The sequence below is a fragment of the Trypanosoma cruzi genome, genomic scaffold (assembly GCF_000209065.1).
Source record: "Trypanosoma cruzi strain CL Brener 1047053517131 genomic scaffold, whole genome shotgun sequence".
NCBI lineage: Eukaryota > Euglenozoa > Kinetoplastea > Trypanosomatida > Trypanosomatidae > Trypanosoma > Trypanosoma cruzi.
Window position 1 is genome coordinate 570575 of NW_001849574.1, and position 13858 is coordinate 584432.

The 13858-nt window shown below is 48.3% G+C and overlaps 5 protein-coding genes and 1 pseudogene across 5 annotated transcripts, besides 7 other annotated features; all 6 read right to left on the bottom strand.

The window, feature by feature from the left end:
• On the bottom strand, nt 1-5300 carry Tc00.1047053507027.30 (annotated as a pseudogene; the record flags this gene model as incomplete).
• Nucleotides 1-13858: a sequence feature (heterozygous, non-Esmeraldo-like haplotype).
• Nucleotides 5563-6504, bottom strand: Tc00.1047053507027.40 (hypothetical protein, conserved; the record flags this gene model as incomplete). Its single annotated transcript, XM_802586.1, has 1 exon — nt 5563-6504. One exon carries the CDS (start codon nt 6502-6504, stop codon nt 5563-5565), a length of 942 nt encoding a protein of 313 aa, XP_807679.1.
• Nucleotides 6595-6615: a sequence feature (AT_rich).
• Nucleotides 6911-6969: a microsatellite.
• Nucleotides 7490-8230, bottom strand: Tc00.1047053507027.50 (hypothetical protein, conserved; the record flags this gene model as incomplete). The annotated part of the gene is made up of 1 exon (XM_802587.1): nt 7490-8230. One exon carries the CDS (start codon nt 8228-8230, stop codon nt 7490-7492), a length of 741 nt encoding a protein of 246 aa, XP_807680.1.
• Nucleotides 8452-8489: a microsatellite.
• On the bottom strand, nt 8570-9814 carry Tc00.1047053507027.59 (pre-mRNA cleavage complex II Clp1 protein, putative; the record flags this gene model as incomplete). Its single annotated transcript, XM_802590.1, has 1 exon — nt 8570-9814. One exon carries the CDS (start codon nt 9812-9814, stop codon nt 8570-8572), a length of 1245 nt encoding a protein of 414 aa, XP_807683.1.
• Nucleotides 9905-9944: a microsatellite.
• Nucleotides 10103-10828, bottom strand: Tc00.1047053507027.70 (hypothetical protein, conserved; the record flags this gene model as incomplete). The annotated part of the gene is made up of 1 exon (XM_802588.1): nt 10103-10828. One exon carries the CDS (start codon nt 10826-10828, stop codon nt 10103-10105), a length of 726 nt encoding a protein of 241 aa, XP_807681.1.
• Nucleotides 11133-11163: a microsatellite.
• On the bottom strand, nt 11303-13438 carry Tc00.1047053507027.80 (hypothetical protein, conserved; the record flags this gene model as incomplete). The annotated part of the gene is made up of 1 exon (XM_802589.1): nt 11303-13438. One exon carries the CDS (start codon nt 13436-13438, stop codon nt 11303-11305), a length of 2136 nt encoding a protein of 711 aa, XP_807682.1.
• Nucleotides 13703-13734: a sequence feature (GA-rich).

Below are 13858 nucleotides of genomic sequence, written 5' to 3' on the forward strand. Positions count from 1 at the left end.
GGGCAAAGTGTAGAAGACGACACTCATATAGAATACCGGCTGATTTCTCACACAATAACTTTGCGTCGCATCTGTGGTAAACGCCAAAGTCGATGAGAAGTAAATTCCACGCTCGCCAGTCCCCACATTGTGCGACTGAGCCCGGAGGATTGCAGGTGATGACCAACAGTTTTCCAGTCCAACCCATCATCGCTATATTCAATAAGCCAATCCTCATCACAGGGTTCGGAACTTCGAATTACCATTCCAACCAGAAGTGGGTGTTCTTCCATGAAATCAATGTGAATCACGGAGCTGCGTCGCCTCTTCCCCCAATTCAGGTACCACGTCATGGAGCTAAATAAATCCATTTGACTTACACAGATTGGTCCTACGCGGTCGGACACAATACCGTTGGTCACTGTTTGAAAAGCCACACGATCCTCACAGAAGACATAGAGGCATTTGGGCTCTTTAGGGAAGGAGGTAACGCATAGAATCTTTTTTCCGTCAAATTCCTTGTGATATAAATAGGGGCAGTTCCGAAGGAGCATCGGCCCCTCCACAACCTCCGCCGTGAAAATGTTCCACCGCAGTACCTGTTGAGACCGTATGAGAAAGAATTCACCGGGGCAATCCCATATTTGAACAATGTCTTCAATTTGATCCATGCTCCACGGTAGTCCCTTAAAGAACAAATTAGGATCATTTGGGCTGCTCTGCAGTTCTTCAGAGCCCAACTTCAAATTCCACAAAATAATCTTCTTTCCATGAACAATTGCCACGACAGACGGGGTTTGTAGATTGGGATAAAACACGGCGTCAAACCCACATAAAAAGGGATATGGTAAATGAGCAAAGCCGGGGTGGCTCGCGAGAGGGATCGTGCGGTGTGAAACCACAATGTTACTCCTCAAGTCCAATTCAACAAAGTTTTTCCCACAAAAAAAGAGACAAAATACCCCATCGGGAAGAAGTGGCAGAATGCAGTGTTTCTCTAACCAACCTTCACTTGAGGAGGATGCAAAGACGGCCCCAGGAGCGAGATAGCTCAGTAGTTCCGTAGGTTTACAAAGAATATGAGGTGCCGTGATGTTGACTCTGATTGAATGATGTGGTTGGAGCGGAACGCTGGGATCTAACGGAATGGCTTCAAGAACTCGCAGAACCTCATACCATAAAAGTCGCACCACACCTGTGCCTACAGGCAATCGTGTTATAAAACGAAGACGCCAAAAGCGCGCTGCGTGTGCGTCACCCCAACAAGTGGCAGTGACATAAGGTGCAAGAACAAAACACGTGTGTTTAACGTACACAATGCCATCATCACTACTCTCAACGACAGCCCTAATCGGCGCCACACGAAGCACTCGATAATCTAATCGTGTTGTATCCAGCACGACTACAAGGGCGCCAAAGGCAACGGGATACGTGAGACCGTAATCTACCTCTATCACCTGCGGCAGATAACCAAGCAGACTTTCCTCGGTTTGAACAAAGACGACCTCTTCACAGAGCAGCGAGGTCACATTGCACGTACCATCCTGCCTGGTGAGAAATAAGAGATCCATCAATTTTTCCCGTTTCTGAGTGAGTGTGCTGGTAATGGTTTCCGCCAGATGCCCTCCATGCTCCAGATTATTCAAAACAACGCCACATCGATTGCACTCCGCGTCAAGAACATGCTTACAAACACCATGCAGGGCAGCAGTTGTCATCTGCTGTAGAGCTTGCGGAAGTCTTGAGAAAGAGGTTGAGGGAAGCGTCTGGTATTCATCGCTTTTCATTGTTGACACAGAAGGGGCAAAACTGTGAACAATTACCACGCGACCCTCTCTTCCAATCAGCATTACACTCATCTTCTCCACGTCGGCCAATTCCCCTCCTGTCTCAGGGGGTTTTCTCTTTCCTCCCCATTCGTTCTTCTTGTCGCACTCGAATTCCTTTTCGACACTCCAAAGTAATGCTGTCATGGGCCCGTACGGAAACAGTCGTGCAAGAGTTGTGTTAAACGTTGGAAGGTTCTTCTCACTCTTCGTCATGTCGCCAATACGTTTCACGGTATCAACAGGTCGCCGCTGTTCAAGGTCCATGAGTATATACATAAGCTGCGAAAATAAAAAGGCATAAGAAGTATTTGGAACGGGCACAGCAGCATCAATCTTGCAGAAAAATTCCTGCGGCAGCGCCGCAAACTGCTGGTGAAGTTGTAGTTTAAATGGCCCCCCTGTGCAGGTCTGCCAGTACGTGTCCCACTCAATCCATTGCTCCCCGCAGAAGAAATATGCAGTACGTGGATTCACTGGCGAGTGCAACACACAGTCAAACCCGTTAGCAAAGGGGAAACGACACGTGAAAGGGTTCTCCAATATGGGGTGCAATGGCTCTGTGATGGTGTGGTTTTTGGTGTTAAAACAACATGTGTGGTCCTTGATAAAAAACAAAACATAATCTGTCAATTTACCATCCGCCTCTGTAAGACGGACTGAGTGCCATGGATGACCGACAAGCGACAGGGGAACACTGTCATTCTCCAACGCCATCGATCGAGCCGTGGACACCGAAGCAGTGCCGGGCCCGAAAGGGTATTGGCCAGTTGACTGCCTGGTGCTTCGACTGAGACTAGGAACTCCCCTCATCAAATCCCTCCGCTCTCTTAACGTCTTCCAGCGGTTCTCCAGTCTATTCATAAATGCATCCCGTGCTTCCTTTCCCGACTTCTTCCCACCTGTGGCCTTGGCAAGTCGTTTGGACGAGGGCCTCCCACGCCGAGAAGGCTCAGGAGCCGGCGCCGTTATCCTTATTGGCAAAATTTTCTCTGCTTCCAACGACGTCCACTGAATTCGTGTCCATCGTCGCTCAAGATCGGCAGCTGTCAGACACTCGGCATGCTTCCGTAGTAAGACGGAAAGTGGTGGATACTTTGATATTTGCTGGACGAGAGCATGAACCCACTCCACCGACCTCAACCCCAGCACCTCATGGAGATAGAATAGAATAAGTGAGCGCGAGTTGCCCATAAAAACAATTTTACGTAACGTCCTCAAAAGTTCTTCTTGGGTCTCCGCCACATCACGGTCACAGCCGCGGTAAATAAAAAATATCGGAGGAGGAAGGCGGCAAAGGGCCTCACACACAATCTTGGTGACCTCAAGGCGGTGCCGTGTTTTCCAGTTGAGGGCTTCAACACATAAGTAATGCACTTCCTTTAGAAGTGGAATTTGCTCCGCTAACTCCATGACTTTTTTGGGCAATATTCTTGCGGCGTAAAGGCTTCGTCTGTGACCCCGTAACGTCATGTATGCTCCGGCGTCAATAAAAATGTACGCATCACCTATGACGTATAAATTAAAAATTCCACGCGGAATGTAGAAGAAGCCGTTGTTTCCAACACGGGGCCCAAAGTTCCCCTGACAAATGAGGTAAAACGCATTGTCAATGCTCGTCTGACCAACAACCTTGAATGTTGTCAGAAAACCTCGCTTTAATGGTGACTCGTTCTTCACCACACCTCCTGGAAACGCAAGCCACTCTAGAGAGAACTTCATGGCAACTAATACCGCACGTCGTTGCTTTCGAAAAGCCCAAAGAGCCGCTCGTGTGTTGTCAAAGATATTTCCATGTGGACCGTCAATGAGATACACTCCCTGCCGTCGTCGAGAAAAGGCAACCCGCACAATATTATCCACATCGGCATATTCACTCCATTTTTCCCAAGAAACATAGCGACTTCGTGGAGGTCGTTCTTTTCTTCGGTCAAAAGGCCCCAAACTTGCGGGCAAACACCCAACAACTTGCACAGCTTCACATGCATGACGCAACTCCATCCCCAACACATGAGACGGTAGTCGTGCAAGATGCCGACCAAACGCAAAGACCATGTAGGGGTCAATGGCCACACCATCCATGTCTGACATGGCACTCGCAACCGTTAGTGCACAAGTTGTATCTTCTTCGTCCAGTTCTTCAATGTATGCCGCCGAGAAGTTGAGGACGGCAAAATTTTCAATAGGCAAGTTTGTGAGTGGAATATCGAGTAAAGAAACATACTGATCATTTTTTTTGGAAGAGGGTCGTAAAACGCCGCCGTAGCCGTAAATACCAAACCTCACAAGATGCGTCACACACTTCTGTGAGCAGGGACGAATATCCGTGTACTGCATCATCAACTTTGCAAGACGGAACAACGCCGATGGGCGCAACACGGAACCTTCCGCAATTTCTTTACAGACACGACGCATCGCCTGCAATCCCCCATTCGGAAGACAGACTGCATGGACCCCACATATAGAACATTCTTCCTCCACCTCTTCCAATATATTTCTTCTGTTGCTGTCATCTTCATCCTCTTCGTCGTCCTCATCGACGTCGTATTTATCGCTGCAGGTAACCTTCGTCCGTAAATTATCCCCAACATGTATGTCGTTGTTGTTTACTGTTTTTACCGGTTTCCCCAAAGGTGTCTTTAGAATGCCTTCCACACACCGTCTAAGAATGGGATTCGCTGGATACGCGGTCTGCTCACCGGAAAAACGCTTGCCAACCACTACATGCATTGCAGTAAGAATATCTTTCGTGAGATGCAGTCGACATTCACCGGAGCATAAAAATAGGACCCCATCATCCACCTCACAGCAGGCCAAAATACAACGGAACATGGCCTGGAGAGCCACCCCTGTTTGGGCAGGCAGCATGGTATCTAGTTCTTCTCCAAGCGACAGGAGGAGACGACCCTCAATTTTCTGGTCGGGGGAATGAATGACGGGCCTGTTACACACCAGACACCGCGAGGCTAATACCGTCAATTCCGCATTGGCAAAGCACTGCTTCTGAATGGAGAGATACTTTGGCGTATCCTCGTCCACCAGAATCTCTGTCACATGGGGGTTCTGCACAGCAAGGGTGAGAAGACGGCGGGCAGCGGCCACTGTCAATGTAATGCCCCGCAGGTCGATCTTCCTAAAAGTGTCATGCGACTCAAACGTTTTTTGAATCAATTCAACATCTTCGGTGGTGACCTCACAGTTCCGCATGGACAACGCCACCACGGGTAGCCGCTGCAGTGTCGAGAGGATGGGAACAATGCCCCGCTCGCCCAGGTAGCCATTCTCGAAGTCGAACACAGTCACACCGGCAAGCAGCTGCTTCAAAAAGGTGTTGTTGGGGTTCACACTGTGGTTCCTGCATTCTTCGAGGTAAAAAGCCTCCGATGCCGCGGGCGTCAGGCGTAAACGAAAAACAGAGTCGTCAAAAGCCAGTTGCTGAGCGGAATGGGTTTGTGTCGTCTCGGTGTCCAGTGCAGGGCTCACAGCACAACTCATTATCTCCTTCTTCCTCTATATCCCTCTCTATATTTTCTTGTTCTTCTCTTCGGCAATCGTGCCGTGTGCTCTTCTCCCGTCTGCCAACATCAACGGAAACAAACAAAAGCCAGCAAAAAAAAAAAAAAAAGACGGACATGATGCTCAATGCAAAAAAAAAAAAAAAGCAACAAAAAGCCCCAAATAGTGATAAAAGACAGTAATATATGGACCATTTATTGTTTCCACACTTCCTCCGCGGTTTCTTTTCCGCAATTTCTCATCAACTGGCAGAGTACAAATGTATTGGCACAACTTTCCTAAGCAACTGGTGACCCTGCAGTTTGACTAAAACGTTGGCATCAAAAACAACGCGTATGTTTGGCGTCTTGAGGGAGGGGCACGTGTACCATCGAGGGAATATCATGTAAATGGGAATCTCAAGGTTGCGGAGTACGTTCCCATCCGCAATCTGAATGGTTTGCAGCTCTGTCACTTCTCGCACGACTTTCCCCGGCGTTGCCGCCTGCTCCACTCGCTGCATTTGCAGTTCAATGGAAAGAATCTTAGCGCTACACCGCCGCACGACAATCCAGCCGGAAAGGGGGATATCAATATCGTTATAATACCGATCAAAGCATCCTTCAAGAAGAAAATTGGGATTCACGCGGTCGCTGGGTGTGGGACGATCACACAGCACCTCCAGACTCTCTTCATTCAATTCAAACCGAACACCTGTGTCTTCCTTCAGCACATGCGGCGGTGGTTGACCCTGACCGGGGACAATTACATAAATAGGCACCACTTCACTCACGTCGCTGCTCATGATTCCAGTAGAAATCGCGACGATAGTGTAATTACATGTGACATGAACCCCAGTATACGTCTGAACGAGCGGCACATCTGGATGGGACGCCCTAATTTCAAACGTAAAGGGCACCTCAGTTTTCCCAGCGGGAATCTGCGTGCCGCGACGACAAAGTGGAATCTGAAGGCTCATTACCTTCAGTGGTTTGATGTTGCCAACCCTGCGGAAAACCGAGGCGTTCTCTCCATATGGGAATTGTATGGCCACGACACCAAGCACAGTCAAATTGATATCGACAAAACTGGATGACGTGGCGTAGTTCACAACGACGCAGCCGGTAACCTCCTCACCAGCGAAATACGTCCCTCCCACACGGTCCAGCTGAACCGTCAGCGGGTTCTGCACCTTTGCCTGCATCACACATGCAAGCGTGTGCCTCCCTGTTAGGACGCCCACCGCCCCCTTCCCTTCGGCCCCCCTGAGGCTGTGAAGGTGAGAGAGAGAGAGAAAAAAAAAAAATAAATAATTGTCCTCAAGAAATAAAGTAAAAACATCTCATCTCTCCCCGCACCACTTTTCCTCATTTCCCTCATTTCTCTCGCCGCCGCAACATCAACACTAACAACAGCCGTGGGAATGGTGTCGTGCCTTCGTTACCCTCTTCACGCGGAACGTTCCCAGCATGCGCCATTTCCACGATGTCTCTTTTCCTTCACACAAAATCGCCTCACCACCGGGAAGGCTGCGCGTCCACCACACAACAACAACAACAACACACACACGCATGGAAAAAAAAAATAAACCACCGAAAACGCACGTGCATACACACAAAAAACGAAAAACAAACAAACAAACAAACACACAAAAAAAAACACAAAAAAAAACGACGACGCAGCACCGCAGCCATCAGAGCAGCATCAGAAAATGGCGAAAAATAAAATGCAAAGGAGAACACAGCGGATAGACAACAACAACAACAAAACAGAGGCGCAAAAAAAGAAAAAAAAAAGGGAAAACAACAGTTCCCTTTTCATCTCTTCTTTTTGATTTCCTTCCGTCATGTCTGTTGATTAATCCCCCCTCAGTTCTATTCATCTACAGTGCCTTCTCACGCCTTTCTCACATAATTCCACCTTTTTTTTTTCGTCCTTCTCCTTTTCTTGTCGTGTTTTTCTTTCATTTTCCTCTCCCTTTATTAATTATTCGATCATCCTTGAATTTTCGGGACCTCATCTCAATGACATGCATTCATCGCGCTCCCACTTTCCACCCATCTCCTTCACCACCCAAGAGACAATACATATATGTATTCATTTATATGTGTATGAATGCATTTGTGTGTATGCATTTTGAATATCCCAATTATTTACTTCAAGACCCGTTGACAAGCTGCACAAAAACATCAAGGAGCAACGGTTTTATTCGGATGGGCATCGTCACTGTAAACTTCGCAATTATCGGAACTCTTTGAAGATCCAGTTTGCGGAGAATCTGTCATGTTGGCAAATGGCCAAGTGTGCCGTGCCAGATATGATGTAACCATCGATTCCACCACCGTAACCACAACAGCCGACACCGCCTCAGCGGAGTTCTCGGGAATCATCACAGAGAACCCGGCGATGTACGCCCGTAAAAACATCTGAAAAGGAATCATTGCGAGGACACGTTTCGTGCGGCAACTTTCGCTACCCAGTTTTCGTCTCCGGTAGTACAGTTTCACAAGTGTGAGGACAACCGACGGCGCCTGCCATGCAAAAAAGTCCAGGTTCCAGTCCGAGTCCGATGAAAAGGCGTACATGGCGTAGGCGGCAAAGTTGGCGGGTGAAAATCGGTCCAGCAGAGAAAGCGTATCCGACCACCCGGTCATGGTGTAGTCCAAAATAAAGCGTGGTGTTGTCACGGCAGCAAGATAGCGCACGGGGCAGATCAGGGCCGAAACGCCTATTTCCATCCCTAGGGATGCCACGTACGGCACAGATTCTCGTTCCCACATCGCGAGAGAACCTTCTCTGCGAAGCACGTACCTTGAAAACAAACCACAGCCCACATAGTGCGAGAACGAACACAGGCAAAGACGCATGATAGATCCACATAAAAGTCGAGCCGTCTCTACCCGTGTATTGATGGGCCGAAGATAGTCCATGGCATCTAATTTAATCCCCTGGCTCTCAAAAACGCTATAAAAGTGAGAACAGCAGTAAACACACCCACACACGCACGTAACTAAATTTAAACCTCACCACTCTCGCCGTCTTGCTTTTATTTTCTTTATTTTATCTGAAAAAAATGGAAAGCCATCAAAGAGTCAAAAGCAAAAAAAAGAAAAAAAAACGTCTCTACCAGTAAAACAACAACAACAGGAATCACACAAACACACACACACACACACATGCACCCACGCAGAGCCATGTTTCCTTTTTCCTAAAATTTCTTTTTTATTTTCCGCACCACAACCATGACGCGGTTAATAAGCAAGCAGATTTCATCCGGGGGCAGTGAACGGCGGGACTTTTGACCATGGGAGCTTAATGGTGGACGACACCAACAGGAAAGGCTTTGGAAGATTCCCCGAGGCAGGGGAAAGAAAAGAAAAAAACCTTTTCCCAATCTCTAGCAAAACTATAAAACCCGCAATGTTTGCCTCATCTACCGACTCCAAAGAATCAGACCAGGAAACGGCAGCCACGCTCAACGGCGCAACCTCTTGCCACGAGAGCACCTCCAATGTGAGCGCATTCAGAAAATACACGTCCTTTACAAATGCAACGCCACGGTAAGGCGACAAGGGGGTTCGTAGTGTGCCCTTAAAATAGGTCAGCAATTGCTCTGTGCGTGATTCACAAAGTTGCGATCGACCACGCTGAAACAGGCGGGGCTGTTTTGGATATCGCAGAAGGGTGATGCTGTGTCCAATCGCAGCCCTCCGTAACTCCTCCGCGAGTTCCTCATCCGATCCACAAACAACCACATGTGTGATAGAGAAGACCGAAATCAGTTCGAATAGGATGTCCCGCCCAATGCCTGTTGTCCAGCCCATTGTATTCACAATAACTCCACCTATTGCATACTGTGGTCTCGACATACAGACCGAAGCAATGGCCTGCGAAGTGAAGGCACACAAGTCCAAATACCGTTTTCTTGAAGATGCAGTGACAGTTTTATCGCCAAAGAAAAAAATCAGGGGCATCATGGTGTTAAATCCATCGTCCACGGGTATGTATTCCTCTATAAATGCGGTTGCAATACTCCCAGGACAGGCGATGCCTTGCTGACCGACATCCGTATCTACAAGCGCAACACCGTACTTTTTGTCCGAAGTCGCCAAGTTTGCAAGCGCCCGACAAAGGCTACTCTTACCTGTGTTTTGATTCCCAACGACAAGAACACGAGGTCCTCGTGGACCTTTGTCATGGAATTCGCGCGGCACATCGTTGATAATGGTGGCGTCGGCCCGTGCAAGATCCAATAAGGCGTGTATATCATCAATGGCGGAGCTCATTAGAGAAATCTTAGCCGTAAATTCCCCCTCCACATGCACACGACACGACAATGAACACACCACCGGTATGCCGCAGCGAGAGAAATTATAACGAACATTTCGCTTCAGTGGCGCGCCATACACAGTGGCGTCCCCATCCACAAGAACAATGCACCCCGACCCCTTAAAGTGGATATTCAACTCACTACGCTCCAGTTCATAATGCGCATGTTGAATGCCTCGCGCCATCCGTTGGCCGTCGTCTCCTCCTCCACCGCCAATACCCTCACCTCTGCAAAGAGTAAAGAGAATTTGCACCAAATATAAATGCAAACAGGCAAAAAAAAAAGAAAAAAAGAAGAAAATAATAAAAGAAAAACAAGAGACGCTACAGCACATGAATGCACGTCAACATCTATAATTCCCCTCACCACCTCCACCATCTCTCAAAACAAAAACAATATATATATTCCCCCTTTTCTTCCAAGTTCAGCCCAATGATGCAATCACCACCGGAAACTTTGTCGCAGATTTGCCTCACGAAAGCAGCTTCAGTTTTCCAGTAATGGGGTCCAATAGCGCAGACGGCGCCGGGCCAACAGCCACCAGCACTCCCATCTGCTCCCCAGCGTCTGCTTCGTCCAGGAGTGAGGATAATGACGTGGCGCCATACCACGGAAGCCCATTTGCTTCCGCCGCAAGTGCGACCTTTCGAAGTGTACGACTATCAGGAGATTGAAGCGCGATTTTGGCACACCCCACACGTCTCCACCATTCATACCATGACCTCCACTCCCTGTGCTCAGCGTCACATCGTACTTTCTGCACCAAGCTTACGGCAGCGCCGGCGGAGAGGGTAAAGATCTCGTTGGGACTCACCTCCTTCACGTCTCGCCGAATGACCAGCACCATTTTTAGACGAAGATCCTCAATTCGCTCAAACTCACTGCTGCAATCTGAGGTGTCTTCTTCCTCTTCCTCTTCCTCCGTACTCCATTCTTCTTCCTGCCCGTCTCGTGGAGTGGAAGACGGCACCTGCGTGTGCTGTGGCAATGCGGCCTGATGTTTACTCCCCCACAGCACCTGTCGCTCCCTTTCAAGTGAACAAGGGGGAATTTGCCCTCCCCGTAAAGACATTCCAAGTCGACGAAGGAACAGGTCGACAGAAATAACCATGATGCAACCAAGAAAAAAGCCAAACAAGCTATGCTTCACCGTTCCCGCAACATCGCCAGTCGTCTGCGCCTCTTCGCTTGTGTACATTCGGTTCCCTCCAACCAGGTAAGGCGAATCATAAAACTAAAAGAACAATAAAAAACAAAGAAATCAACAAGAATTACTCCATCATCATATTCTCTTCGGCAACTCCCCAGTAAAACGGCCGGTCGAAACCAAGAGGCCGAATGCACAGTGAAGTAATTCTTACTGATTGTTTTTCTACCAGTAAGCACACCTTCAAACAGTAGACAACAACAACAAAAACAAAACGACATATTTTAAGGACGTCTCGTGGCATGTGTTAAGCCAAAGTGGCATATTACACCTAATGCAAGGATGTCATTGAGTAACACACACACACACACACACACACACACACAAATTAAATATACAAATATGAAAAGGAGCCCCTCCATTTTTCCCATCACAAAAATAAAAAAAAACAACAACCCACCCGCCAACCAAGAACAATAACCGTGCAGAAGACTCACCTCTCCAAGTCAAAGCCTTTCCATCTATTCACACAATGCCTTCGCCAGGGGCTGCATAACGACGTCTCATTGTGATACCCAATGAGGTCTCGTTTACGGGACGAACATGACCCCGTAAGACAGCTCCCGAATCTGCAGCAATTTTTGAACGTCGACGAGGCAACCGATAATCACCTTCACCTCTCCAGTTGGGCTCCGAGACACTAGGCGTCTCACTCGGATAATGTGACGTTACTGGAGCACGAATGACATTCGTCGCAGATGCGGCCCTATTTCCAACTGCTACATGTGGAGTTGAATAATTCCCTGCCAGCCTTCGAGGTGCTGAGCGAACGTTGCGTCTATTCCCCATTTCTGATAGTTGGCGCCTCCTTGTCGATTGTGGTGGCTTTACCAAAGGAGAACCACCAGTGAATGTTGGCCGTTCCGTTAGGTTTGTGCTATTGACGGAACTTCTTCTTGATGATGACATTCGCTTATTAGTCCTGCCAGTGATATTCTCGTTTGTTGAAATCCCGGCAATGGCCTTTGCGATGGGCAAAACCGCCTCTTTCCTTCTAGAAGAAGTGCTGGAGAGCAAATGATCCTCATTCACACCATTCAAATCACGCTGTGGTGTCGAAATACGTTCACTTTCCCCTCTTTTGGACGGTAACACGGGTAAAACTGCCCTTCGCTGTAGATCAGGCCGCCGTGCTCTGGGGGAAGGGCTCGGATGCATTACTGTCGCAGGATCATAAATCGAGTCATCACCGAGTGGAATTGGCCCCTTCGTTGCTGAAGGACTGTAATGCTTAAAACGAGGAGTCCCATGCAGTGAGGGCGGCGTACCGTGTGGCGCGCTTCCTGTGTCTACAGAAGGGTATTTTGCACGCTTGCTTGAGATCGTTGCTGATCGCATCAACATGGAGAGAATTGCATCGCGTCGCATGTGTCTTGCTTCCTCTTCCATTTTGCGGTTTCGAGCATCACGCTGTAAACATATATCTAATGTTTCCGTGACAACATCTATTATGGCATGTTTCCGTCCGACAAACTGCCTTCTACTCTCCTCCGTCTCTAATGTGACGCTCCTGAGAATTTTGCTCGGGTAAAGCGTTTCCATAAACTTTACACGCCGCCGCGGAACCTCCACTTCATCCGGCTCCACCTCGTTGTGGCGAAGTACAACTCGGCTGCCACCTTCCTTCCCCTTTTCTCTGCGAAAGCTCTGAAGAATGTGCTGCTCCTGGTGTAGTTTTTGCCTATGCAAGGCAACCTTGTCTACCAACTCATTTGCGCCATCCCCACCGTCAACAGGAGCCGCAGGAACCGCATAACCTTCAACCAGAGACCTTCTTCGATCGCTTTGCCTTTTTACATGGGTATCGCCAAAAGTTGCTATGAGATCACGCCTTACACCATTCATGGGGCCCCTTTTAATGCGCTCAATCGTCTCGCTGATGCGCATCTCCACAATATCTTTCCGCAGCACATCCCCGTTACCTTCACAAGAGACGTTTAGCTTTGAGAAAGCCGAATACAACAGCCATTCCAAATCTCTAACTAACTCCTCATGCGTTATGGACGCCGTGTTCTCCGCAAACAACAACCAGTCACCAATCGCCCAACGCGACGAGTGACTCATCTCAACGGTGCCAGGACGAAGGGCGAGCTGTCGTAGGATGGCGTTCAGAGTCAAATTGCGGTGCGGTGGCAATCGTACGCTCTCCAAGGCGTACTCCTCGACGCAGCTAAGAATTTCCTTAAAGTCAGCATCCTCCAAAAGCCGATAACCGGATCGAATCATGTCGCCCAAAGAAAGACCCGCAAACGATGAAACTGAGATAACAAAGTATTCTTTGCTTGCCGCTAATTCTTGTACGTAGGCATCAATGGGAAGCAAAACAGATGGCAACATGTTCCTACGCTGTGAAGCCGCAACCAATGCATCCAATCGCTGCTGCTGCATACCCAATGCTCTCTCAATCTCTTTCTTGGATCCCGAAACCTTCAAAGGAAGACAACGCACTTCGTACACGCATCCCGTGAATTTGTCCTGGGCGCTGTATCGAGCCCCATTGGAGCTTTCCTCCGCATCACTTATGCAGTTGCATAGTGTAAGCACAGGAAAAAGCTCGGCCTTGTCGCGCAACTGCAAGACGGGAAGCGAGAATGATCCCATGCGTCCAGCTGTGGAGCTCTTTACGAGCAAAAAAAAAAAAAAAAAAAGGAAGTGCACGAATCCACAACCAAAGAAAAAACAAACAAACAAAAAATTCAGTTATTTGGCAAGAAGACTCACATTGCCAGCAGAGATGATCCAACGCCACAGGCAGCGGCAATTGTAAACGGGGTGGTGGGGTGAATGACAGGAAATTCTAAGATAAACACAAAGAAATTTAAAAAGGGGGAGGTCTGTTTGTGAAGAAAACGCCCGACCGAGTCCAAAGAAAGAAAAAAAAAAGGAAAGAAAAAGAGCCCAAAACTCCCTCTCCCCTTTTTTTCTCATGTACTCAACAAAAATAATCCCTTTTATTTGTCACAGCGTCTTCTCCTCTTATGCTTTCTACATATGTGTGTGTGTGTGTGTTCCCCCGCACCA